At 38.5% G+C, this 26395-nt stretch overlaps 1 protein-coding gene across 1 annotated transcript; it reads left to right on the forward strand.

Moving 5' to 3' along the window:
- The first annotated feature begins 2786 nt into the window (after positions 1 to 2786).
- SLC17A5 (solute carrier family 17 member 5) lies at positions 2787 to 26102 on the forward strand. Its single transcript, XM_009094281.4, has 11 exons — positions 2787 to 3073; positions 6288 to 6484; positions 7916 to 8149; positions 8633 to 8720; positions 11499 to 11585; positions 12809 to 12927; positions 13865 to 14023; positions 16268 to 16400; positions 18085 to 18232; positions 22715 to 22805; positions 24423 to 26102. Exons 1-11 carry the CDS (start codon positions 3013 to 3015, stop codon positions 24558 to 24560), a joined length of 1455 nt encoding a protein of 484 aa, XP_009092529.2. The 5' UTR covers positions 2787 to 3012; the 3' UTR covers positions 24561 to 26102.
- Positions 26103 to 26395: the final 293 nt, after the last annotated feature.

Raw genomic sequence — 26395 nt, forward strand, 5'->3', positions numbered from 1 at the left:
TATTTATTTAAGTTTTATTCTATAAAACTTAAAAGGTTGACAGAAGAGGTATTATCTTGCTCCATGAATTTAAGTTAGCACCACTGATCTAGTTTCCCTGGCCACCTTCTTCATCTTATAAGCCATTAAGTATAGGTAATCAGTTTAAAATGCATTCCTCCATCATCAGAGCTGTATCCTGTCTGCACTGTTGAATGAATATGAGAGTTTGCCCAAAAGAAGCTATGGCATTGAGGGAACAAGGCTGGATTTTCTCTTAAGACACAGTGTTTCCTTTCCCAACAGGACTTCAGATGAAAGAGAGCCATCTACTGCTCTACATGAGACATGCTGCAGCATGTCTTTTTAGACTGATGATTTGAAATGTCAGGGTGGGATTTAGGGAAGGAAATGGAAACCTCTGCTGTTTTCCTCTTTTATGCTGTGGAGTCAAGTGACAAGGGAAGCAGAGCGCTGAGCAGTGCTGTCCACCAGCTCCCCAGCCTAGCACGGAGCTGCATCCAGCAATGGAAGTAACCAGGGCAAAAGTGTTTGAATACAAACAATTGTCCTTTTTAGAAGTAAAAATAAATGAACTCTGAAAATACTTCAAATCCCCTGCATCAGGAGGATGCATCACAAGTATGACACACTGGCAGAGCAGACCAATGGCCAGCAATGCCTGAAAGGTTGGACAGAAGCAAACCATGACTGTTTCCACACAACTACACACAAAGTCAGCCCTCAGGGTGGCAGGAATGACATGCTTACCTGCTGTGACAAAGTTAAGGGCTCCTCACACACTCCTGAATCTGAGTGTCACCTTTTGCCTGTGGGGCTGCAACCTCACAATCAAGCTGCTTTTGGTGCAGTGTGTCACTAGATTCACCCCATGGTGAAGATCTGCAAGATCTGAGAAGGAGGCAGCAAGGCAGAGGATGGGCTCCTCTGCCTTAACAAGGGCTCCTTGTTAATGCAAGGGGTTTTGGCACTATCATGTACTGAGAGTGAGGGTAGATTCAAAATACAACTTACCTTAGGGAGAAGAAATAAGAGGTAAAAAAAGGGGACTTGTGGAAAAGCTTTGTTTATCATTCCAGGCCCTGCAGCCCCTCATCCTACTTGTGTTATGATGAGAGGAGTCTGTGGAGAGCTTGGGGTTCAGCCTGTGGATGGAAGTGATCACACTCATGGCCCTGTGCATGCTGCACACAGTCCTGGCCATACACCCCTACACTTCCTTCCCCACAGGCTGGGTGCTAGTCTCTGGTGGTATGTGCAGAAATGCCAAGAAGAGTACAGCATGTGTAAAAGGCAAAGCTAAAGTCTGAGTATTACAAACCAAATCACCACTTCTCATAAAATGATGCAAAATATGTTTGATAGTTGTTTTGTTTTTCTGTTTTCTTCCCTTAATTTTGGCTGTAAGAATGGCTTCCAATTAAGTTTGACTCACAGAAGATCCTCAGCTAAATTTCAGAACCAGAACAGAAGCACTGATTTGCTTCATGTTTTCACATAGATGCAATACCATATGATAGGCACACAGCCACAGCTGTTCTATTGACACTTGCAAACTCAATCTATCTACCTTGTGTAAAACGATACAGCTGAATATGCTGCCAGGAATCTTTTATATTCCTCTATTTTCCAATATGCAGAATTTTCCAGGCAGTTACTTACACACTAGTAGGATGGCATGGGCATCTAAGCAAAGGCAAAGCTTCCAGTGGATGACCAGCAGCATCACCAAAATGACTCAGCACTCAGCTGAGGCTGATGAGTGGACAAGGTGGGTAGAGGTGGCTCTCATGTAAGAAAGAGCCTGTAAAACTTAAAGATCTCCACTCTGTTGTTAGCTTTGACTGTGGTTGAAAAACACTGATTCCAAGAGGAGAAGCTCTATTACATACCCCACAATGCTTATTAATCTATATTGATTATAAATCTATATTTTTGCATGTATTCCATCATGGGACTGGAACACCTTCCCTGTGAAAATAGGCTGAGAAAGTTGGGGCTGTTCACCTGGAGAAGGCTGAGACCTCACAGCAACTTTCCAGTATCTGACAGGAGCCTGCAGGGAAGCCAGAAAAGGATTCTGTCAGGAGCTGTACTAACAGGATTAGGAGCAATGGGTATCAATTGAGATAGGAGAAATTTAGGTTTTACAGTAGGAAGAAATTCTTTACGGTGAGGGTAGTGAGACACTGGAACAGGTTGCCTTGGGGGGTTGTGGATGCCCCAACCATGGCAGTGTTCAAAGCCAGGCTGGAGAAACCCGGTCTAGTGGGAGGTGTCCCTGCACATGGCAGGGGAGGTTGGGACAAGATGATCTCTAAGGTCCATTCCAACCCCTTCACATTCTGATTTTAAAACCCTGCTCCAGCAGTTGCACACTGCATGCACACACAGAGCAGAAGGACCGTGCGCTGCAGATACTGCAATTTATTGTTAAATGGTATTTCGGTGGTTACAGAGACACCCAGCGCCTGCACCTCGAGCCTTCCCTTCTCCGCCCGTGGCTGCCGCAGTGGAGCCGCACAGAGAGGCCGCTCGCCATCACTGAGGAGCAGCCGCTTATGATGAATCAGCCTGATCAGATTCGTCCTAACTAAGAGGAACTTCTCCCTCAGCTTTCGGGACCTTGCTCACAGCGACACCCGCCGCCCTCCTGAGGGCGCGTTCCTACGGCTTCGTCAGCCGGGGGAAGGGAGGGGGGAGGGAGGGGGGAGGGGCCGCCCTCACTAAAGATGGCGGCCGAGGGCGGCCCGGCAGCAGCGTGGCGCTGAAGCCGTTTCCGCCCGCCCCGTCTGTCACATGATCGCCAGGGCTGCGGCCGCCGCTGCCCGGCCCCGGCCAGTCAGAGCCGAGCGGGCAGTGACCGGCGGCGGGAGAAACTGAAGGCAAGCAGAACAGAACAGAGCCGAGCCGAGCCAAGTCGAGCCGGGCCGGGCCACGCTCCCGGCCGCAGCAGTGGCGCCGGGCGGTCTGGCCCTGAGCGCGCTGCGCGGTCCGGGTGCCAGCAGAGAGATGGAGCCCGAGGAAGGAGAGGATCGCACCCCACTGCTGAAGGAGCCCCAGCCCGACACGGGTGAGACGGGCGGCAGCTGCCCCTGGGTGGCGGCGTCGCGTTGCCATGGAGGCGTGGGCCGCGAGCGCCGCTGTGGGGCCCGGGATCGGTGCCGCCGTGCCACTGCCGGCGTGACGGGGACAGCAGTGACGGGGGCAGAGGTGGCAGCGGGCAGCGGTGACGGCGACAGCGGTGACGAGTCCGGGGGCTGCGCTGCTCGCCCGTGGCGTTCGGTGCCGGGGGCGCCGCGGTGCCTGGGAGTGCTGGGTCAGGCACGGCCCCCAGTCCTGACCGCGGTCGCGGCTCTGTCGGCGGTGGGGTCAGGCGTGCAGCCCTGTCAGACACCAGCCCTCGGCTCGGTGTCGTTGTAATAAAGATATTCCAGCTCAAATACCGGTCCAAATAGTAAAAGCTACAGGGGTCCACCGAGATCGTGTCAAAATTTCATATGAAGGCAGAATTTGAGTTAAGACTAATTTCTTGTTGCAAGTATGGAGAGGAAGGAAGGTGAAAGGATGCACGAAGGTAGGAGAGGAGGCTCGATATATGATCAGAGCTTAACAACAGAGTCCATCTGTTTACGTTTGTCTGTGACGTTTTGCTTCCCAGAAAGTACAACCTATAAAAAGTAAGATTTTTAGTTTCTTTAGCATGCCCTTTAACCTACTTAGCAAATTTGCAACTGCATCAAGGGATCAAGGGGTGCTGCTAACAAAGTGACTTTAAAAGTGCCAGAAGGAGAGAACTTGAGCTGAAGTCTTCCTGAAGCAATATGTTCTTAAGTTTGCACAATGCATCAGGCTCTAGTTAGAGGTGGCTCACCTCACCCACAAGGAAAACTACTCCAGATGAGCAACTTCCTTTAAACTGCCATGCAACTTGCAGCACAGACCTTTTTTAACTGCAATTTAAGAATCTTGTTAAATTATAGCTACAGCACTTTAAAACATGCCCCTAAAATCTGAATTTGCTATAGACGTAGGACCAAAGACTGCTAGTCAAGGTAAGACCTTGAACCCAATGCTTTAAACTTTGCTTAATTGCTTTAAACTTTAGGGGAGTGAATGGCTGTGTCTGACTGTAGCACTCTCCTGAAACACACCTGTAATCTTCTTGAGTCTTTCATTCTGTTAACCTGATCTAATATTCATAGGTATTTCAAGTGCATATGATGGAATGACAGGGAACCAAGAATTTAGTAGCTATTTGCTTCAGACTTCAAGTCTACATGGGTTTTTTTTAATAAAATGTTTACAGTTGGGAAAAAAAAAATCTGACACTAGTGACCTTAAGTTCTTGCACTGTTTTGTGGAGCTTGCTCTCCATGCAAGTTGTATACCAGTAAGAGCCTTATAGAGGAAGAGTAATGGATGTTCCAGTTAATCTGCATTTCCAAGGAAGAGTTACATCATCAGTGTGTTATTCAGCTTTCTGTTATTATTATCTAACCCCTGCAACTACAAGAAGTGGAGCAGTTAAGTAGCTTTATCTGTAATTATACTTGTTTTTATAAATTATATTACTTTACCTTTTCTACTTAAGGCAAATTGCTTTTTAAACAACAACAAAGAATGACAAAGCTGCTTGACTAGTTTTTGTGTAGTAAGTACTTCCTGTTCTCGGTGCCTGTTGTTTTTAATGTAAGCTGGCTGCTCTTCTTCATGTCGTTTAAAATTCCAGGATGGCTTTCCCAAATGCTTCTGAAGCAAAACTTGCAATTGCCACAGGTCTGGAAGGGGTTTTGCATATTTGTATGATAGCCTTGTTTATTATTTATTTATTAAATGAACACAGCAAGTACAGCATCTCTGTGTCATTTTAACAACTTGTGAAGCCATAATGAACTTCACATAAAGTTTGTCAGGATTAGAGACTTCAAAAATGGGAACGTTCTGTTAATTTCATGAAAAACAATCTTGCAGGAAGGTTCTTTTGGTGTTCCTCCTGAAAAATAAAATCACATAGGCTCATTCCTTGTTTCAGGAGAGTTACTGGGAAGGGGAAGGTATCTTTGTCCACAGGGCATGTCCTTTGTTTCTTACTGCAGATCAGAAAATTCACTCAAGTGACATACTGCAGTAGCAGATAAGGCTCTGGTCAGTCCTGTTGATAGATATATTCGTTCTATTCATCATTTGAACTCAGAGTATTGAAAGATGAGATCACTGTAGACTGATGAAATATCTGCTGATCTTCCCAGAGTTTCAGACATCCAGGTTATAAATCTTCCCATTAATAATGTAGCTCCCTCACAGGAGGGGAAACTCTACACTCAATTTGCAAATTCAGCAGATTGTTCCAGTAGTTCCTCCACAATTTGACATTCTTGCTCAGTAGTTTCAGGCATTCCCAGTTCATAAAGAGTAGCTGCAGAGATTCAAACTCTTACAGCTCAGCTCTGGTCCGGATCTCCTGGCACTGATAAATGCTGTTTGCCAAATGCTGCTGTGTACTGCTGTAGGAAATCAGTAACTGTGTTACAGGGCATAGTCTGCCATCTCTGTATAAACAGCTGATGGAGTTGACTTAATGTCAGGACACTGATTTTATGCTGAATCTTAGGACTCATTTCCTTTGTTGTCTTGTGACAGCCAAGAGGGTGTACTGGGCAACTGGGAACCTGTTACTGTTTTACACTGCCACCACAGTGTTTGCCATTCTCCTTTCTTGTAGTTTTGTCAGTTGTCAGCAAATGCATATTCTCTTGCAAACAAATTTATAGAAGGAAAAATTTGTCCTAGAAAACAACCTGAAGTAGCAATGACTGTTCTTCAGCACAATTTTAGGAGTATTTGTGTTTCTTGAGCCATTTTTGTGTATATTACAGGCTTCCCACCAATTGTTTTGGGGGTTTTTTAAGTGTGAAATTCTGTCTTGAAAAAATATTACAGTATTTTGGAGAAGACTTCTGAAACTATGTTTCTAAATCCATTTCCACAGACCACACACTAGGCATCCTCTGCAGTCCCCGCTCTAGTGTGGGTAGCTGCCTGTTCTCTAGACAAGGATTACATTTGCTTTACATATCAGTATGAAAGTGGGGTTTTAAATTTTTTTCAACCAGCCTCAGACTCTACCCCTATTGAATAAACCCCTTAAGAAAAAAAAATTACCTTGTCTCCTTGCTAATTCTTTATACTACCCAAAGATTTCTGAGAACCTTAGTGAAAACTGCTGATGAGTTGTTCTTATTCTGTTAGGTCTGTTAAACATTTTTAATTTGCTCTCGTTTCAGTCCCTGCATGCTGCTCAGCTCGCTACAATCTCGCACTCCTGGCCTGTTTTGGGTTCTTCCTCGTGTATGCATTGCGTGTGAACCTCAGCGTCGCTCTGGTGGATATGGTAGAACCTAACACTAGCTCAGCAAAGAATGTGACTTCCAATGTGTGCCCAGAGCATTCCTCCACCATAAATGTTCCTCGCAACACTACGGTGAGGTCTCAGCCATATTGTCCTGTAACAGGGCGTGTCAAAGTGGTTTTAGAACTCTGGGATAGATAGAACCATATTTAGGTGGCAAGAGAACAGGCTGGTTTTTACTGGATGGCCTTTCCAGTGGTTCTTTTAAAGCTATTCTGGGAAATAATATCCTTAAATTACTAGCTAATTGAGAAGTGCTGTGCTCAAGGTCAGCTTTTTACATACCTCTTTTCTGTGCTATTCCTTAGAAATTGGCCAATCTGACCACGTAGATCTACCATGACTCACTCTTTTGTATGCCACTTATCAATTGTTACTGTTGTATCTGCGTCAGAGCTCCCATCACTGTCCAATTTGCCTGTTCTTTGTACAGTCACAATGGCATGAAATTTAATTACAAATTAACATGTAACATTTCTCTCTTCACTTTTTCAATTTCTTTCCCAGATCATGCATTTTGTCTTTATATCCTTTACCTCTGAATTCCAGTAACCCTTAGAATCACACTTTTTAACTGAGCTGCCAGATACGGAAAAAAATATTTCTTAAAAAAAAATCCCAACTTTGTGAATTTGGACTTGCATAGATCTTGTCTTGTAGTTGAAATAGTCATGAGCACACTTGCCATCTTCCTGCTTTCATTTTATTTGCTTGTTTAGAGGTCATTTATTATTTATCACAAACAAATTATAATGGTGAACTTAATGGGAAGATTCTGTCTCATAATTTCTCTGAAATGTATGCTGCTCATTTAGATGTGGAAAAATTGGTCTTTTGGAAGTGATCCCAAATTTCAGAATCACTTTATTGGGCAACAGTTCCTGTCTTCTTGCTGCCTTCCTTTATAGCTGCAGATTCCTGTCTCAATCATCTTCACTTTTATTGCTTTGTCCATTTCGTCCATCTTCCCTTTGTTGTGCTTCTCCCATTATTCCAGCTACCCTTCTGAACCCTGTCCTTGACTGCTCTCTTTCTTGATGTTAAATTCAGGCACCTGCATCTCCTTATTTGTTTTTTTAATCCATAAATTATCTGCAGGTAGAGCCTTTTTTTATAGAGCATAACAGAACGTCCACTCTGTGATTTGGAAATGGGATTTGTACTCAGGCAGGCTCACATAGTCAGTACTTGTCACCTAACCCAAGCTGTTTAGAATTCAAAAAGGGATAACTGACAGAACATTTGTATTTCATGTAGTGATGATTTTCATGTTTGGGTTAGATATGTCCAAACAGATTGTAAACTACCTGAACTAGCTTTTAACACAACTTTGATTGCAGTACAGGTGGGTGTAGAGGAAGGAGACCCTAGGGAGCCCATCACAAAAAATTTGAAATTTATCTATAAAGGGCTAAATAGTGGATCAATCTAATAAAAAATATGGTCTGATAAAGTGCTATCTTTAACTTACTGCATTTTGTTGGGTTTTTTTTCTCTCCTTAGGGAGAAAAGTATTCTTGGGATGCTGAGACTCAGGGATGGATCCTTGGTTCTTTTTTCTATGGCTATATCATTACTCAGATTCCAGGAGGATATCTTGCAAGCAGAATTGGAGGCAAACTGTTGCTGGGGTTTGGCATCTTTGGTACTTCTGTATTCACCTTGCTTACTCCCTTAGCTGCAAATTTGGGCGTTGGCTACCTCATAGCTGTCAGAGCCTTGGAAGGACTGGGAGAGGTAATCCCGTTTCCTCTATGTAATTTGAAAATGTATCTGAATAATTTGTTTAAAATTGTAGTGACTAGACTATGTGAGGGTTGTTATGCTGGAATAGTATATGGATTGTTTCATTTGAGTGGCTTGGTTTTATGGTCTTTAGAAAAATTAAAGCATTTACGCTATATTTTAGGCTAAGCTTTTCAAATAAGAAATGCAAGAATACTTGAGACAAAACCAGTCTCATTTTGAGAAACCAAGGCCTCAAAACAATGTTGTTTGTATTGTTGCTGCTTTTCCAGTACATACAGACTTAAAATCAGGAGAAATTAATTCTGCCTTCTTATTTTCATGCCTTGCTCAATTTTTATAAGTGGTTTCTTGGTAGACTACAAACTAATAGATTGTACTACTGCTTTTTAATGAAGTGTGCTTTGAAACATATAAAGTTGAAGTGAGTTCTAAAATCCTTGCATTTCAACAGAATGCAATGATGTTTTCTAGGGTGTTACCTTCCCAGCTATGCATTCAATGTGGTCTTCTTGGGCTCCTCCACTGGAACGCAGCAAGCTCCTTAGTATTTCATATGCAGGTGAGAAATTCCCACGCTGATAATGGGATTATAAATTTTTACTGCAGTATCAGGGAGGATTGACTTAAATCAAAGGGATTTATATTGTAAATTTTAATCAGCATTTAATCCAGAAAGTGTAACATTAAAGTAAATCTTGCTTTCTATTAGTTTTCTTAATTTATTCATGGTTTTTATAACCTGACAAAAGGTATTGATCTACAAATAAGTATAAACTTGGGTCTAACTTTGGTATGAAGCGGAGGAAATAATTACTGTGAAGCTGATTAATAGAAGATACTGTAAATAAAAAAGATTTAGCATTAGGAACAAAAAAGCTGGGGCAGTCTCAAGATAGAGCAGTTTGGTTGGTTTTTGGGGGGTTCTTTAAGTGTTCTTAGAAGAACTTGGGGAAGAAAACATCCAAGGTCCCATGTATTGCTGCAAGAGCTCCTTGTCAGAGTCGAGTACTCTGACCAGATTGTCCTAGATATTCTGTGTCTGGAAGGTGTTGTGTTTGATATCAGATTTACTTCTTGGAAGATACTTGATTTTACACAGGATTTCTGATTTAGCAGAGTGATACAGAATGTACTGAAAGCACAGTACAACTATAAGTTAGCACTGAGCAAATGTAAGTTGACACTTAGCAAAATATAGCAATTGCAATACACTTCAGTTTGGGTTGATTGCAAGCCAAGTTGTTCTGTCAGAAATTCTGTTGTTGTTTAACTTTTGTACTTTGAGTTCGACTGACCCTCTTTTTTAGGGACCTTCTTTTTAGGGGTTTATTGATCAGTCAGTCACATTGCTCAGTGCAGTATTTGAGAGGCAGGTGAAAAATTCACTCCCCTCTTGTCAGTCTGGCTAAGTCAGTGAGACAGTCTCACTTTTAATGAACTGAATGGGGAGAAACATTTACACCACCAGCTGATCCACAGAAACATTTACACCACCAGCTGATCCACTCAATTGACATAACTTACCTAAACCAAAGCCACCCTCTGGTGCCCTTTGTGCTGAGATAAAGTCAGCTTCTTTGCAACAACTGTGGTTGGTCACGCCCAGTGTTTTCCCCAAGAGATGGACATGTTGCTCTTGCCTGCCTCCACTGAGCCTTCTTTTTAGGGGTTTATTGATCAGTCACATTGCTCAGTGCAGTATTTGAGGGGCAGGTGAAAAATATAGGTTTCTAAATTGGCTAGTCAAATTTGATATAATTTCTTTGAGGATGACAAATTTTGTATTCAGTTACCTAAGTAATGGTTTGTTTTGCTCACTCTTATTAGTAATAACTTTTTGTCAAGAAGTTTTTTTTTCAAGAAGACAGGTCTATACAATGTAAACTTCAACTACATTTTCTTAAGGAGCTAAGAGTGACTCATTTTTCCCAGAGGGATGCAGCCTTAATCCTTTTTCCTCACATTTCCTCATTTTGCTCTGAACCAAGTGTCTCATCACTTGTTGAAGTGACCCTTCAAAGACCTACTTCAACTCATCTAATGCGTCAAAAAACTTTTCTTTCTGTTTTTTAAAAATTTGCTTTCTGCCTTGGTATTTAATTAAATATACTTTAAAAGAAGTCATCATGTGAGACCTAGCACACAAGTTAAGCAGAGCAAACAGAGCTGGGATTACCTTCTACTGCATTTAGCAACTAGGAGCTTTTAAACTGTCCTTTTGTATTGTGTGAAAATATATGCTAATGTACTAGTGAGAAGAGTTTGTGGCCTTGAACAGCCCATTGTTAGCAGTCACTGGTGGATAAGACATCTTGTGTAATCTTGGCAGGCTGTTTTCCTTCCTTTCCTTCCACGTTGGCAGTCATGTGGTCTGTAGTTAATTTAATCAACATCATGTTGATTTTCTGAGAGAACATGTGGTTGAGGTTGTATGTAGTTGTTATTTTGATTTATATTTTGCATGATGTATGTGGTTTTAGTCACTGTTGGAGCTTTCTGCCTCAAATAAAAATTGTTACTATGAAGATGGAGTCTAGGTAGCCAGAATATCAACATAATATTTTCTGAGTTGAGATTAAGTTTGGAGAAGTAATTTTGCAGCTAACATTAAGAGACAAAACCTGCTGTTTATCACCAGTAGACTGTCAAGTATGTAAATAATACAGGTTTCTGGTTTAGATTTTGGAAGGGAAACACCTGCCATCCTTATTCTTTGCAAAATGTATGTTGAATTATAAGCACAGGAATAGTTCTCTCTGGCTTTTGGCTCTATTCTGAGCTAGAATCTGCTTATCTTTCCCTTCTCCCTTGATCCTAGACCCTGACACATTCAGGAAACATGGAATTTGAACTTACTGGTGATATATACCTGACTTCTGCTTCATGTTTCTAGCATTCCTGGTTTTGTGACCCTAGAAGGAGCTATGAAAAATGTAAATGGACTATATTGTCACATTATTCTCCCAAGGCCTTAATTATACTGTGTTCAGCTCTCTCTTGTTTTGCAGCAATACCAGTTGACTAATTTGCATTGGTTTAGATGTATTAGAACCATCACTTTATTGGGACCAATAATGCTAAGAATGCTTATCTTTTATTGCTCGTTGCTTCTAATTTTGGCTTCTTAGGGCGTTATGTCTCTATTTGCTTGGAGCTGCCAAGGCAGCTCATTGTGCCTGTGTTTCTTTAAAGCAATGCACAACCCTCTAGTGGTAGTGACAATCTTTATTCATTATTTTTTACAGAAAAATAAAATAACTCTGAAATGGCACTTATACTTAAGGGGTCCATAGAAGATCTAATTATTTTTCCACTTTGTTTTGCTTTCTTCTGGTAGGTGCACAGCTGGGAACTGTTGTGTCTCTACCATTATCTGGTTTAATTTGTTACTATATGAACTGGGTTTATGTGTTCTACATATTTGGTGAGTTTGTTGTTTTGATTTTTCTTAATCATTAAAAGTACTATCCATATTATTTTTAAAAACATATAATATAAAACTTATTTTAAGTTTTAAAAGAATGTTTGACATGTTGGGTTGCTGTTTTATTCCTTGTGGGCAATTAGAGATATTTAAAGCTAAGTAGATTCCAGTGAATGGCTAAATAAGCCTTCTTCCAGTGAGCAAAGCTGTTTGTGAGTTGGACAAAAGCTGGTACAAGTCAAATGCTCTTAACTCTCCCACCACTTGAAAACAACGGGCTGAAATTTCTTATCTGAAGTGTGAAATTGAGTTAATAACTTTAATCCCAGGAATAAATCTCAACTTTGAATGAACGAACGTGTGAAAAGTTACTGCTGCTTAAAACATAAACTGGAAAATCTCTAGCAGTCAGAGGGACCCTGAAGGAATGCACAGCATTTACTGTGACTTATATTCTGGAAGAAGCTGAAACAGAAAATTTTTGTTTTAACAGTATGTCCTAGTTAATGCCTTTTGCAGGTCTATTTGCTTGTCTGAGCCATTTAATATTCTGCATGGGAAAGGCAGAATCAGAATATAAGAAAAGAGTTACATTTTCCTCTAACAAACCATCTCAAATTTTTTACAAATCACAAGGATTCAAACCAAAGAACTGAACAAAATTAAATAAGTTAAAATGTTGCAATTACATAAAAGTGCAGTTATTTTGGACCGATTATTGAAAAGTTAACTTTTTTCAAATGAAAATTCTGAACTTGGCTTAAGAAAGAAAAGGAGGAATAGTACATCAATTAAGCTGCATGTAATGATATTCTGTATGTATGCATAGAGTATTTTTTGTGATTAAACTTAATGTGAACTTTTTATTTCCTGTGGGTGTGCCATACCCTTTGTGGCTTTTCCATGTGACTGATAAAAATACAATTATGTATGAGCACACAGCTTTCTTGCTGTATGAAGAAATTCAAGTGGAGGAAAAAAAAAAGAGGAAAAAAAAAAGAAAAAATTCTGCTTAGTCATCTTCATTCTTTTTTGTATCTAAATGTGCATTGTTAAGCCACTTGGGGGAACTAGTGTTTGGAAGTAGATAGAAAAATAATGTTCCTTAAAATTATATTAGACTATTGAGAAAACACTTCTGACTATATCATCTGAGAGTATTATTCAATGAATTTGCTTTTTTAAATTTCTGTCTCTTCACCCATATTTTTTTACAACAATAGGTGCACTTGGCGTATTGTGGTGGTTCTTCTGGATGTTGTTGGTTAGTGATACACCAGAAACTCACAGGAGCATTTCACAAGCTGAAAGAGAATATATACTGTCTTCTCTAAAAGATCAGGTACAGCACTTTGGTAGACACCAATCTGCTTCAGTCACAACATAAACCACAAACATGGTCATTAATGTCTAGCTTTGTTTATGGTTTGTTACAAGTTTTGTTATGCTTTGTTATATGTTTATGTAAACATGTTTATGTTTAGAATAACATTCTTAACCTGAGAGGGAGGCAGGATTTTTCAAACAATTTTTTTTTAAATTAGTGCAGTTGTAGACTGAAAAACAATCAATAATCAAACAAAGCATTTATAATAATGCTTTTTGTTACAGATGTTATTGAGGTGCTTTATTTAAAAAACTTTGTATTTAAAAAAAATGCTCAAATCTGTCATTTTATACTAGATCCAGACCTGTATAATGTCTTTAACATTTGCAATACCATATTTTACGGCATTTCTCTTTCTTTCTCAGTGAGTCATCTCGACTAAGAAATAGATTACTATTCACAGAGCAAATGCTAATGAGCCAGTTCCTGAAGTCTGCATAAGATTAATTTGTATGACAGGGGGGGTACATATCTACAATTTGTGAAGCTGGGTGAGAGATGAAAATTAATATCTAGGACTGAGCAGGAAAGATTCAGCTAAATCAGCACCTGAGGAGTGACTAAATATTTAATTATTTATAATAAAAGCAGAAGGCATCAAATTTCAACAAGGGAAGGCTTACTGTTTGAATTACAAAATGTAGTAATTGGTTTACTTTGGAATAGTAAACTTCAGGGCAGTAAGATACTTTAGTAAACCTTCATTGAGAGCTGAAGACAGTAATTCATTCATTGCTGATGAGATGCATCTATCAACTGAGACTGTTTTGTGCCTTTCAGAATAGATCATGGGCATAGATTTGGTTAGCATCAAAACCACTGTATTTAGTAAATGTTCATATCAACATCCTGATTTCCTTCTTTTTTCACTTCTCTGTCTCCTTCTTTCCAGCTTTCTACACAGAAGTCTGTTCCCTGGAGACCTATGCTGGGGTCCCTTCCACTCTGGGCTATTGTTGTGGCACACTTCTCTTACAACTGGACTTTCTATACACTTCTTACACTCTTGCCCACGTACATGAAGGAAATCCTGCGATTTGATGCACAGGAGGTGAGATCCATACAAATATAGTCATTTTCTTCTGAGTTAAAGAAATTAAATCACCTGCTGAATGGAGGAAGCTGTTTAAGAACCTTGGAATGTAAATGTATAGGTGGGAAATTATAACTCCACACAATTAAGCAGAGACATCAAATATGTTGCCTGCTTTATAATTTCTGCTTTATGAATTTATTTGACATTTACCTTAGTGCTAGCTTTCACATTAAATTTTCTGTTTGAAGATGTTTGGTACCCATCTTTACTTTCTGTGCTTTAAAACAGTAACTATAAAAATATTTTCCCTGTTATATGGCTTCTATGATTATTTCAGATTTTACACCAAGTTTTATGGCTTCTGAAATAGTATCTACTTCTTTGCTAACTCATAAAGGAGAGCATTTCCAGTTAAAAATAAAACTAAGAAAACCATTGGACAAGTGGCATTTTTGAAACTACTTGAAGGATAGGATTTGAGGGAGAAAGGGACCAGAGAAAAGTTTCATTCTGGTAGGATCACTTTCCAGATTGTTCATTTCTTTCCTCAATGAACAGTAGAGGTAAAATACTTTTTTCTTACTAAGGTAACTGGATGAAACAAAACCATAGTCTTAAGGTCCAGATGTAGTGCTTTGTAAGGAAATTTTATAAAATTAAATTATTTATCAGGGAAAAAATAGGGGGTGGGAAAGGTAGAATATTCTTATTTATAGCATTTACTTGATTATACTGTTCTGTCTTTAATGAAACAGTTTTGGTGATGGCGTAGCTTACCTGGAGAAACTGGTATAGCTAAGATAAAAAAGTACTCAGAAATTTTAAGAACTTTAACATAGTATTTTCCTGGTTTAGCAAACCAAACTAATTTAGAGCAATCTGAAGATGAATGCCATTCGAGAAAGAGGTGATACCAGCAATCTTGGGAGGAGAAGATGGGGAACTTAAGCAGTAGAACAGAAGGTTGCATTAGCGCAAGCTGCAAAATAGCTGGAAAAAAACTAACTGGTGTTGCTGGTTGGGCTCCTCATTATGCTCATTGGGCTCCTCTTCAGGTATTCCCTGAAGAGGTATCAATATCTGTGAAAGTCATTTGCTACCTCAGCTCTCAGTTGCATGTGTTTTGTAAAACACCATTGCATTAAATGGTAACAGGTTCTGCTGTGAAATGATTTCCTTTGACTCTGGGCCGTGTTTTTTTCTTTTTGGAATAGCTTAGAATACTGACTGTTGTGAACACAAAAAAACAAACTTGTGTAATAATCTTGGACAAAGTGTTGCCACACATTGAGATGGAAATTACGTTGCCATTTAAAGTATTATACATTTGTTGCAGTTCAGTTTCCTTTCTAAAATAGAGAAATTAGTTAAAAATAATGCTGTCTCTTTGAATAGTGCTTCAAAAAAAGTTTTTTAATTACTGAGACTGTTTATATTTTTTGAAATTTTACTTACTGTTTTTGAAAACTGAGCAATCAATCCAACAGGCAGCATGCTTAAGTACTGCTAGAATGGACTCCAGGTGGGAATGAATTTCTTGTTTCATTTTAAATTAAAATTCCTAGGGAGTCTTTCACTTCTTGGCAAACATACATTTCATACTAGTGTATAAAGGTCATACTATTTCTAGTCAAATACCCCTTTTGAATCACAGATAAGGTCAAATTATAGCTCCGTTATGAGTAACTATCCATAATTTTTTGGAAAGGTTGTAAATGTGGGCAATTTAGTAGTGCCTTTTGTTTCCCTTCATCAGAAAATCATGTAGAATCAGGCAGAGGTCTAAGCAGCATGTGTTTAAAGTAATGGGAATTAACTGGTGACTTGGGTAAGTATTAAGTAATGTCAGATCCTGAATAATTCAGCTTTGAGATTGTGGGATGTCCAGCCTAGATGTGAGGAAAAGTTCTAGTTCTAGATTTTGTTTCTGTTTACAGGCAGCACCAGATGTTTCAGCAGATGGTTTAGGAATAATATAACGTAACAGTAGTACAAAACCCAGAGATTCTGTGTAGTTTTCAAAATTCTAAATAATATTTAGAGCTTCTACTTATTTTAGTAACTCGCTTGATATTCTGGAAACTTCTACAATCATGTTAATGTCCAAGGATACCTTCAGTTATAGTTTTCTTCTTCCTGAAGCTAGTTGCTGATCTAACCTTTGAGTTTTTGGTCTGACTGCATTGGTAGTTATGGATCAAGTCAGGATTAATTTGTCATTTTAGTGTTTTAACTGTCTTCTTTTAACCTCTTTAACAGAATGGATTTTTGTCTGCCCTGCCTTATTTTGGATGCTGGTTATGTATAATTCTGTCTGGCCAAATTGCTGATTATTTACGGGAAAAACAGAACTTCTCCACTGTTTGTGTTCGCAAATGTTTTACCCTAATAGGTAGGTGCAAGTATCATCTCTTGGAACATATAATCTTACAAAATATAATAGTATCAATTTGGAAAATTTAAGAGCTTGGAGGCGTAGTCTGACCTTCTGCTGTGAGATGAGGCAGCCTTGTGCATGGCTTGAGAGGAACAACTTTATTTGTTCATTAATGTGTCAGGAGTAAATCCTATCTTTTTCCATGAGAAGTAGGCTACTGGATAAGAGAACAATAAGGGATTGTCAAAAGCTTTTTTTAGGTCAAGATAATTGGACTACAAGCAAACCAATCAAATAAATGGTCATGTAAAGTCACCATAAAAGGGTGAATGAAACATTGTTATCAGAAAAGGTTTATCAAACTGACAGGATTATTGTTCTGCATGAGCCTATTCTGTTGTTCAGTGTTTTGTTTATCTAAGACTAAAGTAACAGAATAGGAATACACTTGAAAAATTTACAGCTGCTACCACAGTAGAAAGACCAAACAGAATCCAAAATGGTCTTGACTAACTGGGAGGAGAGATGATATGAAATAACCAACAGATCAGCCAGATCAGGCTTTTAATGAACACAAGTAAAAGGCTATATTTAAGAAAGAAGTGGATTGCTGAATAAAGAGGGGAAAGGAGAAAGAAATTGAAGGGGAAAAAAAATAAAAGGACAGATTAGGCACAGGATCCACAAAAATTGCAGCCCAGTTATTGTATGGTGATCTTTGCTTTTTTCTCAATTCAGCTGATTCAATTGCTTTCTTTAAAGCAGCTGTTGTAATAAATTCTCAGGCATTTTGTTTGTCTTTAAGCTCATGTTATTTTGGTGATTCAATTTACTGCAGGGCTGCACACCTCACACCCATGTATGCGTAACTCAGGAGAAAAAATGTTGTTGTCTTTGGAAAAGCAGGACTTAGGTTGGCTTCATCAACAAAAGTGTGTATTTCAGCTGTTCACAGAGGTCATGATGGGGTCATGGAAATGAGCTCTGGTACTAAGAAACAGCTTCCAAGATAGGAAGCAGTGTGCATGAGCTCGTGATGGCTGATAAGCTGTTTCCAGTGCCTCATGCAGCATCTCTGCAGCTATCTTGGATTCACTCAGGGTTCACAGTGTCAGTACAGTTTCAATTTATTTATAGCAATAAGTAAAATTCATTTGTGAGGTAATTTTCAGAACCTGTTGATTTTCGTTAATCTTTTCATCTAGTTTGGTTTTTGTCACTACAGTGGGATATTCCTGATCTAGTTGCTGTTTCCTAAGACAACAGTTTTGCAACCCATCTGCTCTTCCTTTTAACAAGGGCATGTAGTGATAGCACAAGGGGGAATGGCTTCAAACTGAGAGTAGATTTTAATTAGATAATAGGAAGAAATTCTTTACTGAGAGGATGGTGAGGCACTGGAACAGGTTGGTCAGAGAAGTTGTGGCTGCCCCATCCCTGGAAACGCTTAAGGCCAGACTGGACGGGGCTTTGACCAACCTGATCTAGTGGAAGGTGGCCCTGCCAGTGGCAGGAGGGGTTGGAGCTAGGTGATCTTTAAGGTCCTTTCCACGCCAAACCGGTTCTGATCCCGCGCCGTCCCGCTGTAACGCGCGCGGTGCGGTGCCGGTTCCGTGCGCCAGGGGGCGGTGGAAGTTGCATGGAGCCTCCAAGGGTCTCGTGTTAAACGTCCTTTGATTCTGAGCCTTCTGTCCTAAAGGAATGATTGGACCGGCGGTGTTCTTAGTAGCAGCCGGATTCATAGGCTGCAACTACGCACTGGCTGTTGCATTCGTGACCATATCAACAACACTAGGAGGATTTTGTACATCTGGCTACAGCATCAACCATCTGGACATAGCACCTTCGTAAGTATTGCTGAAACTGTTGTTAATGCATGTGAAAAGTTTATGACCCCCTGTTTTTCTTTTTGTGTTGCTGGGGGGCCTTGGAAGTGTAGCTATGGAGCATGTGGTGTACAGGCCTGGAGTGTAAACACTGACAATTACTTGGGTTTACAATATTAAGCACTGTATTTACAAAAAGTGCAAGTTTGGCAGAGGATATGACATAAACAAAAGTTTAGAATAATTTCAGTTTTAATCCTGCAGTAATAAATTATTTAATTTCTGTTGTTACAGATTTTAATTGTAGACTTGATAGACTTGATAGATTCATGTTTATAATGGGACAGTATTTTTTGAACTGTGCAATAGAGTTAAGTGTTTCACTGTTTTCAACTTTTCTGTCAGAGCTATCATCCTCTAGTATGAACATTACCATATTTAAGCACTGTGCATTTGAAAAACATTCAGTACACTGGAATCTAAATCTTGTTTCAAGTAGTTGACCTGAGTTGTCAGTAGGTAACAAATCAGGTATGTAGAATTGCTCTTAAAAGAATAATTTCAAGAATGGAAAGTTGAGACTTCAGGCTGTAATTTCTCCAGTGTGTTACAAATTCATAATTGGACAGATCTGTCAGTTTCCCAAAGAATGTGTATGTATATTCTATTAAAAGTGCACTGGTAGAAGTCAAGTACTTTGCTTTGTCCTTCATTTACCAATTTGTGGTAGCATTTAGATGTCAACAGGGTCAAATGACTTTATATCCAAAGAAAAGTGTGTTTCAGTATTAATGTGTAAAATGAGAAGACTTTAAATGTAAGTGTAGAGGAAAAAATATTTTGCAGAAGTAGCATCTATAAAAAAATTCTGATCATCCAGACAACTTATGAGACACCTTGCCTCCCAATTGAAGATGGTATTCAGACTTTGGCAATTGAAATTATTGTGGTCATATCCACAGTCATGGACAATTTTTGACTTAACAAATGGATATGAAATAATGGGGAATCCAGATAATCTTGCCAGGTGAGGTTAGGCAGTAAGCAAGTGGGGAGGCATCAGTGGCCAGGTATAAAGAGCTTGTAATGCTGAATTGTATATAAAGTAAGAAAAATAGCTTCTGTGGTGCACTTTGTTTTAAATCACGTTTTAAATAACTACAAACTTAGAAAATGTACTTAAAGCAGTTCTTCTGGGGTGTTATGGGACCATTATACAACTTCTGTTTCAAGCTTAGTTTTGCAGAACTACAACAGTTAGTTTCCAAAATATGTTTCCAAAAAGGAAATCATGCAACTGCAGTGTGATTTATACATACAAGGAACTTCTGTATGTAGGCAATGGCTGAGGTTTCCCAAACTAGGATGTTGTGTGCGTCTTCTAATTTTAGATACACATATTTGAAATGCAAAATGAAGTATTTCAAGAGTCAATTTGTTTATAACAGTATTCAGAGTATTTTAGGTGTTGGAAAAAAGCCACAAGAAGAAAATTATGTTACACCGTGCTGATGCCTGTCAGCAGGCATAGTTAGTTATCTCACATGAACTGCTGCTGATCCAAATCCCACTCTATTCTTCCTGCCCTTGATAAAGTCCTGCCTTTTCCCTTTGCATTTGCACCAGACAAGTTCCTCTAGCTCTTCTGCCTCTCAGACAGGCAGAAGGGAGCACACTGATTGCAAAAGGGTGTCTTGTTGATAGTTCAGAGACTTTGGCCCAGCATTGCCTCTAGAGGCAAGTGGCTGCATATGTGGGGAGACTTTCCTTGGTGGTGATGTGGTCAGGGTGAGTGCTGTTTTATTGAAATCAGTGATTTTCTATTCAGCACATGCATGCTTTACTTCAGGGTAAATCTGTTCAAATGGGGACAGAGAAGGAAAAAAGGATGTCCTTGTAGCAAAGGTCATATTAAAAAATTTCTTCAGATACAGGAATGCAAAAAACATCTGAGATGAGAAGAAAAAGAAGACTGTCTTTTCTCTTCCTCCACACTTAATTTTTTGCAACTTGTCTGAACTTTGTTGGATCAAATTATCAAGGCAGATATGCACAATTTCAAAGAAATGCTTGACATAATTGTCGAAACCTAAAAACAAGGTCTGCATAAAACTGTGAAGGAAACCTTGGTAAAGAGTTTACTCAGAGCTCAATGTTTATTTTTCATAATTTACTGAAAGATATTAGAAAAACCAGAAATTATTCAAAGCAGTTTCAAAATGCTCAAATGCCCATTTAGGCTGGTTAAAAGTATGCTGCCAAGAGTAATAAATTATCCCTTTTTGCTACTAAAACTTCCATTATATCAAAAAAAATTATTATTATATTCATAGGAAAAAAGTGAATAAAAATACTGATGCTTAATTAACAACAATATTTACTATGTGGTTTTGGTTGCTAAGATGTGTTTATTATGCTGTTGGGGACAGGAGGGACACAAAATTGTTCTTTTGGGAATATATATTCTATTTTAGCTCTTTAAATCTACATTAGTACTTTTCTATTTTTACAAATTTTAATATTGGTGTTACCATGATCCCTTGTAATATTCATGTGGCTCTGTTGTACACTAAATACTTCACATAGCTGTTTTTTTTACTCTTGATTTTACTACTTGATTGCTCTGCAAGTTAATTTGTATTTGGTTATCCCCACTCTGCCATAAGAACCTGACCAGCAGCCTACTATTGGCTCTAGCAGACATGTCACCTTTTGCTTTCCCTTTTCATATGGGAGTTTCCACTGTGCAAAGGGAGTGCCATCACAGTTATCTGCATCAAACAGCAAGCACTATCAAGAATGCAACCTATGTCAGAAACACTGGGCATAAACAGAGGCATTTAGCCAGCAATTGGTAGGCAAAGATCTTTGTTGACCAGAGAAACTATTAAACTATGTTTAGTTTTAGAATTGTCTGTTAGCAGTATTGTAGTGCTTAAACATGTTGAAAACATTTAAAGTACATTTGGTTCTACTTAAAGGCTTTAAACAGGGTTTTGCTTTATGTGCTTATTTTCCTAAGGGAAACTTTTACACTTTGACATTCAGCTTCATAAAGGCCTATTAATTCTAAACCACTTTCCAAGATAGGAAGACTGCATGCTAGGTTTATAGGAAATAAAGAAGTTTTAACTAAAGCATTGCCATGCTTTAAACTGATATGTAGTGCAGTTTCAAGGAAAAAAATCAACTAGTAAGCTAGATGATTGTTTCCCTTTCTCAGGAAAAAAACACATGTTTTTCTAATATCACTGGAATGAATATTGCAATCTTTTGTAACAATGCTGTATGGTTGAATTCTCCTGTTTTAGTAAAGAAAATTCCAAAGCTATGAATTTCTCTTTAGAGATGAAATATGTTTCTGTTATGTTAGTATTGGTGAGGACATAATTTTACTCTGAACAGCCTAAAATGATTACTGGGATATGATTCCTTTCTCTTACAGTAAACTGCAAGTATTAGTATTTTGTATGATCCTTCACCGAACAAATTCACCTTGAAAATCTAAAACATAGGGATCTGTGCCCTGGTGGTTAGAAGGTCAAACTTCTGTGGAACATCTGGCTCTTATTTCTCTTCAGTCTCTCTCACAAGTCTGCACTTGTGGTACAGTTTCAAACTTTCAGTATTGCAACATGCCTATGAGAGAGATCTTAAATTGCTTAGAGGTGAGGTGCTGAGACTCAGATATTAAGCAAGTTATCAGCTTTTCCCAGCAAGTTTTTATGGCTGCTGGTGCATACACATATATTTGTGTGTGAGAGAGCAGCACGTACATGGAACAGCAGCCCTCAGAATGGAGCTGCAGGAACAGCAACCAGCAGAACTGGTTTAGTCAGACCCATTTCCCATTCGCCTTGACCCACAGAAAGCTGAAGGGAAGGACTGCCACAGCACTCTGAGCTCCTATCTGTGGAATATACACTTTGTAATGGAAGTGGGGATATCTAGGCACACTGCTGATACTACTTTCTTGGCAAACAAATTTTTAGCCATGAAACCTGAACCAACTCTTACTGTGGGCAAACAGCACTTTGCCATATTTCTTGTTGTCTTTCTGCTTCAAAACATGCAATGTGTCTTTAACTGCTCCAATGTATTCATTCCAGACAGTTTGGTTGTGGCTTAGCAAAGGGGATGTGAGTTTGGATTATGGATCTTGAGCAAAGGCAGAGGCAATTTAAGTTAAATTCCATAACTAGCCTCTGAAAAATAAAGACATGCAGAATCATTTAAGTAGAAAAGGATCTTTAAGATCATCATGCCCAACCATTAACCTAACACTGCCAATTCCACCACTAAACTATGTCCCTTAAAATGTATGTGCCAAGCTGTCAGTGAGTTATTATTAGAAGAAAAGCAAGTCATTCACAGTGGAATATTTGTGTTTTAATTTCTCTTGTGTGATCAAGATGAGGCCTACATGATCACGTTAGACAAAATTGTTTCCATGATTGATAAGCTTTACAAGTTAATAAGCAGTGTTACCAACTTCTCTTGCAGGTATGCTGGAATTCTCCTTGGGATCACAAATTCTTTTGCTACTATCCCAGGAATGGTGGGGCCAGTTATTGCCAAAAGCCTCACTCATAATGTGAGTCTGTTTATTATTTTTTTCAGTTGTTATATTTTTATCTCAGTTGAATAGAAATTCTCGTTTCTCAAGTCTGCAGTCCTTAAATGAAACATGGATTGCACCTGTAAGTCACATTGTTCCATTGTTGTGAATTACTTAATTCCTAACTCTTATTTTCCTGATTTTGATCACGAAAATAAGGGTAAAATCAAAGACCTTTGTAAGACTTAAAAATTTTACTGACTCACCCCTTAATATTCTCTAGGAATAAAATGAATATATTTTTATCACAGTAGAACTCTGATAAAATGCTAACTAGATGAGACATTTGTGGTATTGCTTTATTAAATTAGAACAAGTTCTTGCTTGTTTTTTTTTTTTTTTAATTAGTCTCTCACGTGAGGTGTTGAGTTCTAATGTCAGCACTTGTCAGATAAGTGAGAAACCAGATTCTAGTGTTAGATTTGACTAACAAGGTGGTGTGGTGATTTGGATAGAAAAAGGAAGCACTGGGGCTTTTGAGGAGTTTTTGATTACTATTTTTTCAATGAACATGTGAAGATGAACAATCAATGAACATTCTCCTTTTCGAGCAAGGGAGATGGGCTTAGTGATACACTTGGAGAGATAAGTGATATACTTGGGAGATAAGCTTAGTGGTACACTTGCATTTTTTGGGAGCTGGAGGTCATTCTAAAGATTTTCTTAAAAATCACAGATCACAGAATATTCTGAATTGGAAGGGACCCACAAGGATCTTTGAGTCCAGCTCTTAAGTGAATGGCCCATATGAGGATCAAACTTGTGACCTTGGTGTTATTATCACCATGCTCTAACCAAAACCAATCAGAAAATATTCATTAATACATTTCAATAAAATCAGTTCTTCTAGATACCTTAACAAGTGGATTGCTTTAGAGTATTTTTGTTCGGTTTAGTTCTTTCCCCTCCATACTAATGCACTCTTCAGGTATTCTGCTTTTGTAGTAAGATCATTTACAGTTTTGTTACAGCATCATCTGGAACTTTAAAAAAAACCAAACCTTTAAGACATCTATAGATATCATTTCTTTATTTGAAAAGAAAAAAAATCCCAAAAGGCAAATAAACCACAGTTCTTTACTACACATTTAATAAGGCCTTTCTTAAATACCAGAGTTTAGAGGATTACTCTTGAAATCTGAGTAAGGGTAGCTACCTTGTTTGGACCAAAAGGCATATGAATCTGGAATGTTCATATAGTGGTCGTTAGGAATAGCTTACTGCACAGTGCAGGGCACTTCAGCTCTTGGATCACCTGGTCTGAAAGCCAAAGTAGTGTTTCCCTTACAGTAACATTGTCTGCATTTGTATCAATAGTTCTGCATCTTGGGTGGTAAACTGATCCAGGTAGGGTTATGTGGTTCTGATAAGACTGTCTGTGTAAGCTATATTATAAAACTGAAGTTGACTTTACTAATGATTTCATCCTTTATGTTTATAATGCTTTTATGTTGCTGTGAAATCATGCTGAATGGCATTTACATTTAAATAGGCAAGGCATGTAGCATCGATTTTAAAATTACTTTTTCTTGAGTGTGAAGCTGCAAATTGACTGCATCTTTTTTTTTTTTTTTTCTTTCCCCCATTTGACAGAACACTGTGGAAGAATGGCAGATGGTTTTCTATATTGCTGCTTCTATTAATCTATTTGGAGCAATTTTCTTTGCATTATTTGCAAGTGGAGAAGTTCAAGACTGGGCAGTCAGTGGATATCACTTGCATAGAAACTGAAGGAGATGTTGAAATACCAAAGCTGTGCTGAGTCCTGTTGTGCTTAGAACTGTGTGACCAGAAAAGTGCCTTCCCTGCTGATGCCTAGGAGTCTTCTGAGCTATTCAGTTAAATTACTTTATCTCTGTATCTTTTGTACTGAAAATAATCTGGCAGAACTATGTGTGCTATTTCCTAACAAGAAACTACTTGGATTAACTATAGAAATTTCATGCTAGGTCTTGATATCAAATATATGATCAGAGACATTTTAAATCTGTGTGCTAGGCTCCAATACTTTCCAGTTTTTAATTAATATTTTCTGAATTAGTGTGTAGGCAGATGTTTGCTGATACTAAAATGAGAGGAAAAAGTAAAGTGATTTTGTAGCACTGTAAGAAGGAATGACATGGAAAGAATTGTACCCAAAAATGTGTTTTGATTCCCATTATAAAACTGATAGTTTTTTGCTGTTTAAAAAGTTGTAGAAGAGCTCTAGTTTCGTACAGTCTTTTATAGTGCTTTTATTTTGTCATAGTCTTAGCGATGGCTAACTTCTATTTTATGCACAAATTTTGTATATATAAACATTCCCTGTTTCCTGAATACAGTTTCACAACTAATACACAGCAACAAAGAAGTAAGTGTAGCATTGGAACTGCGAGAATAAACCACATGTCCTCTGTGGTGCAGGTTTTTCAAATAGACCTTATTTTTATTTCTCTCTGCAAAGAAGAAGCAGTGCAGCTCAGTGGTTTAAATCTAGGCAGTGTACAAGAGTGAACTAGAAATAGAATATCTGCATGATTACCTTAAAAAAACTTTCAGTTTGGCAGTTAATTTTTTGTCCCTTAAAATAAATGCAGTGGAATTCTTTCCTCCTGCATGTAGATATGTTAGTCAGCTTGTCGGTGTAAATGAAATAAAATAAGGCCAGTGTAGCAAATAATGAGGAAATTCAGTTCTCTAACAGCCTTGTTTGTTACTCAGATAAAACTAGAGCATAAAAGAACTAGTGCAACAACCTGGTGCTGTTACTCTCCTATCAAGATAGAATTTGACACTCAAGAGCATTCTTTGCACAACACACACTTAAATGCCGTAGAGTAGGATGTAAAGTTATAAAAACAGTCACCTTGTTAAGAACAAATGGCTGAATAATGAGAGAGCCACAAAGCAAAGGAAAATTCCTGTGCCAAAGATTCCTGGATTGGAGCAATTAGATAAAAAAGAAAAATCACTGGGCTCTGGGTTTTTCATTTACCACCAATCCAAAAGAAAAGCCCAGTACTAAAGCTGCTCCAGTGGAGCCTACCTACCTTCATTTCTAGGAAATGGCATCTGCCTGTCCTTTTTAGCTTTAAGAGCCATTTTGTTTTGGCCTTCCTTGAAGTGTCATGTTCTCTGATGGTGGATTTAAACTGTGTTTAAATCTGTTTGTGTCTGCAGCATTTCCACAATAAACAATGTTTTGTTCAGATTAAATTAGTACTTATTCAGTGGGAGTATGTCAAAACTATATTGTGTCTTCAGTGTTTCTACAATAAATGGATTGAATATTTACATGTGCATCTGTTGTTGAAAATTACTATCTCCTGAAGTTAGAAAACCATTTTGAAAGTATGCTGAGCAACGAGGTTGGTGACTGGATTAAGGAATAGTTAATGTTTTCTTGGAAGATTACCTTCCTCAGAAGTTTTTTGTCTGGCTTTAAAGGTAAGTATTATCTTCCACCTGACACTGTATTAAAAGTAATAATTGCACTTTATGTAAAAAAAATTTGTACTCTTTCAGTATCTTTGGTTAAAAAGGAGGGGGGAAAGTTTAAAAAATAAAGGATTGGATATCGTTTAAAT

This window comes from Serinus canaria, chromosome 3 (genome assembly GCF_022539315.1).
Source record: "Serinus canaria isolate serCan28SL12 chromosome 3, serCan2020, whole genome shotgun sequence".
Taxonomy (NCBI): Eukaryota; Metazoa; Chordata; class Aves; order Passeriformes; family Fringillidae; genus Serinus; species Serinus canaria.